Source organism: Nestor notabilis, unplaced genomic scaffold (genome assembly GCF_000696875.1).
Source record: "Nestor notabilis isolate BGI_N333 unplaced genomic scaffold, ASM69687v1 scaffold17889, whole genome shotgun sequence".
In the NCBI taxonomy this organism is placed as follows: Eukaryota; Metazoa; Chordata; class Aves; order Psittaciformes; family Psittacidae; genus Nestor; species Nestor notabilis.
Window position 1 is genome coordinate 2,449 of NW_009943420.1, and position 293 is coordinate 2,741.

The following is a 293-nucleotide window of genomic DNA, read 5'->3' on the forward strand; positions in this document are numbered from 1 at the left end:
CTGGGTGTCACAGCACCCACGGTCTGCCCAGCACAGGGGGAGGAAAGGCTCTGATGCTGCCCCTCTCCCACCCCAGTGAATTACCGCGGCTCACTGGGCTTTGGCCAGGACAGTGTGGCTTCGCTGCCAGGCAACGTGGGCACACAGGATGTACGTGATGTGCAGGTATGGCCCTGACAATGCAGTCCTGCAGCACCTTCAGCTCCCAGGGTGCCCCAAGGAGGGGAAGCAGGGCTGCCTGTCTCACAGGTGTCCCCCGTGGTGGCAGCTCTGTGTGGAGCGGGTGCTGCAGG

General features: G+C 64.2%; 1 protein-coding gene across 1 annotated transcript in view; it reads left to right on the forward strand.

Moving 5' to 3' along the window:
• Positions 1–293, forward strand: part of APEH (acylaminoacyl-peptide hydrolase) — a gene marked incomplete at its 5' end in the record, with an annotated part of 3,531 nt that overhangs the window by 2,441 nt on the left and 797 nt on the right. Inside the window, 1 exon segment of the mRNA XM_010021934.1 lies at positions 74–165. Coding sequence (XP_010020236.1) covers positions 74–165 — 92 coding nt within the window.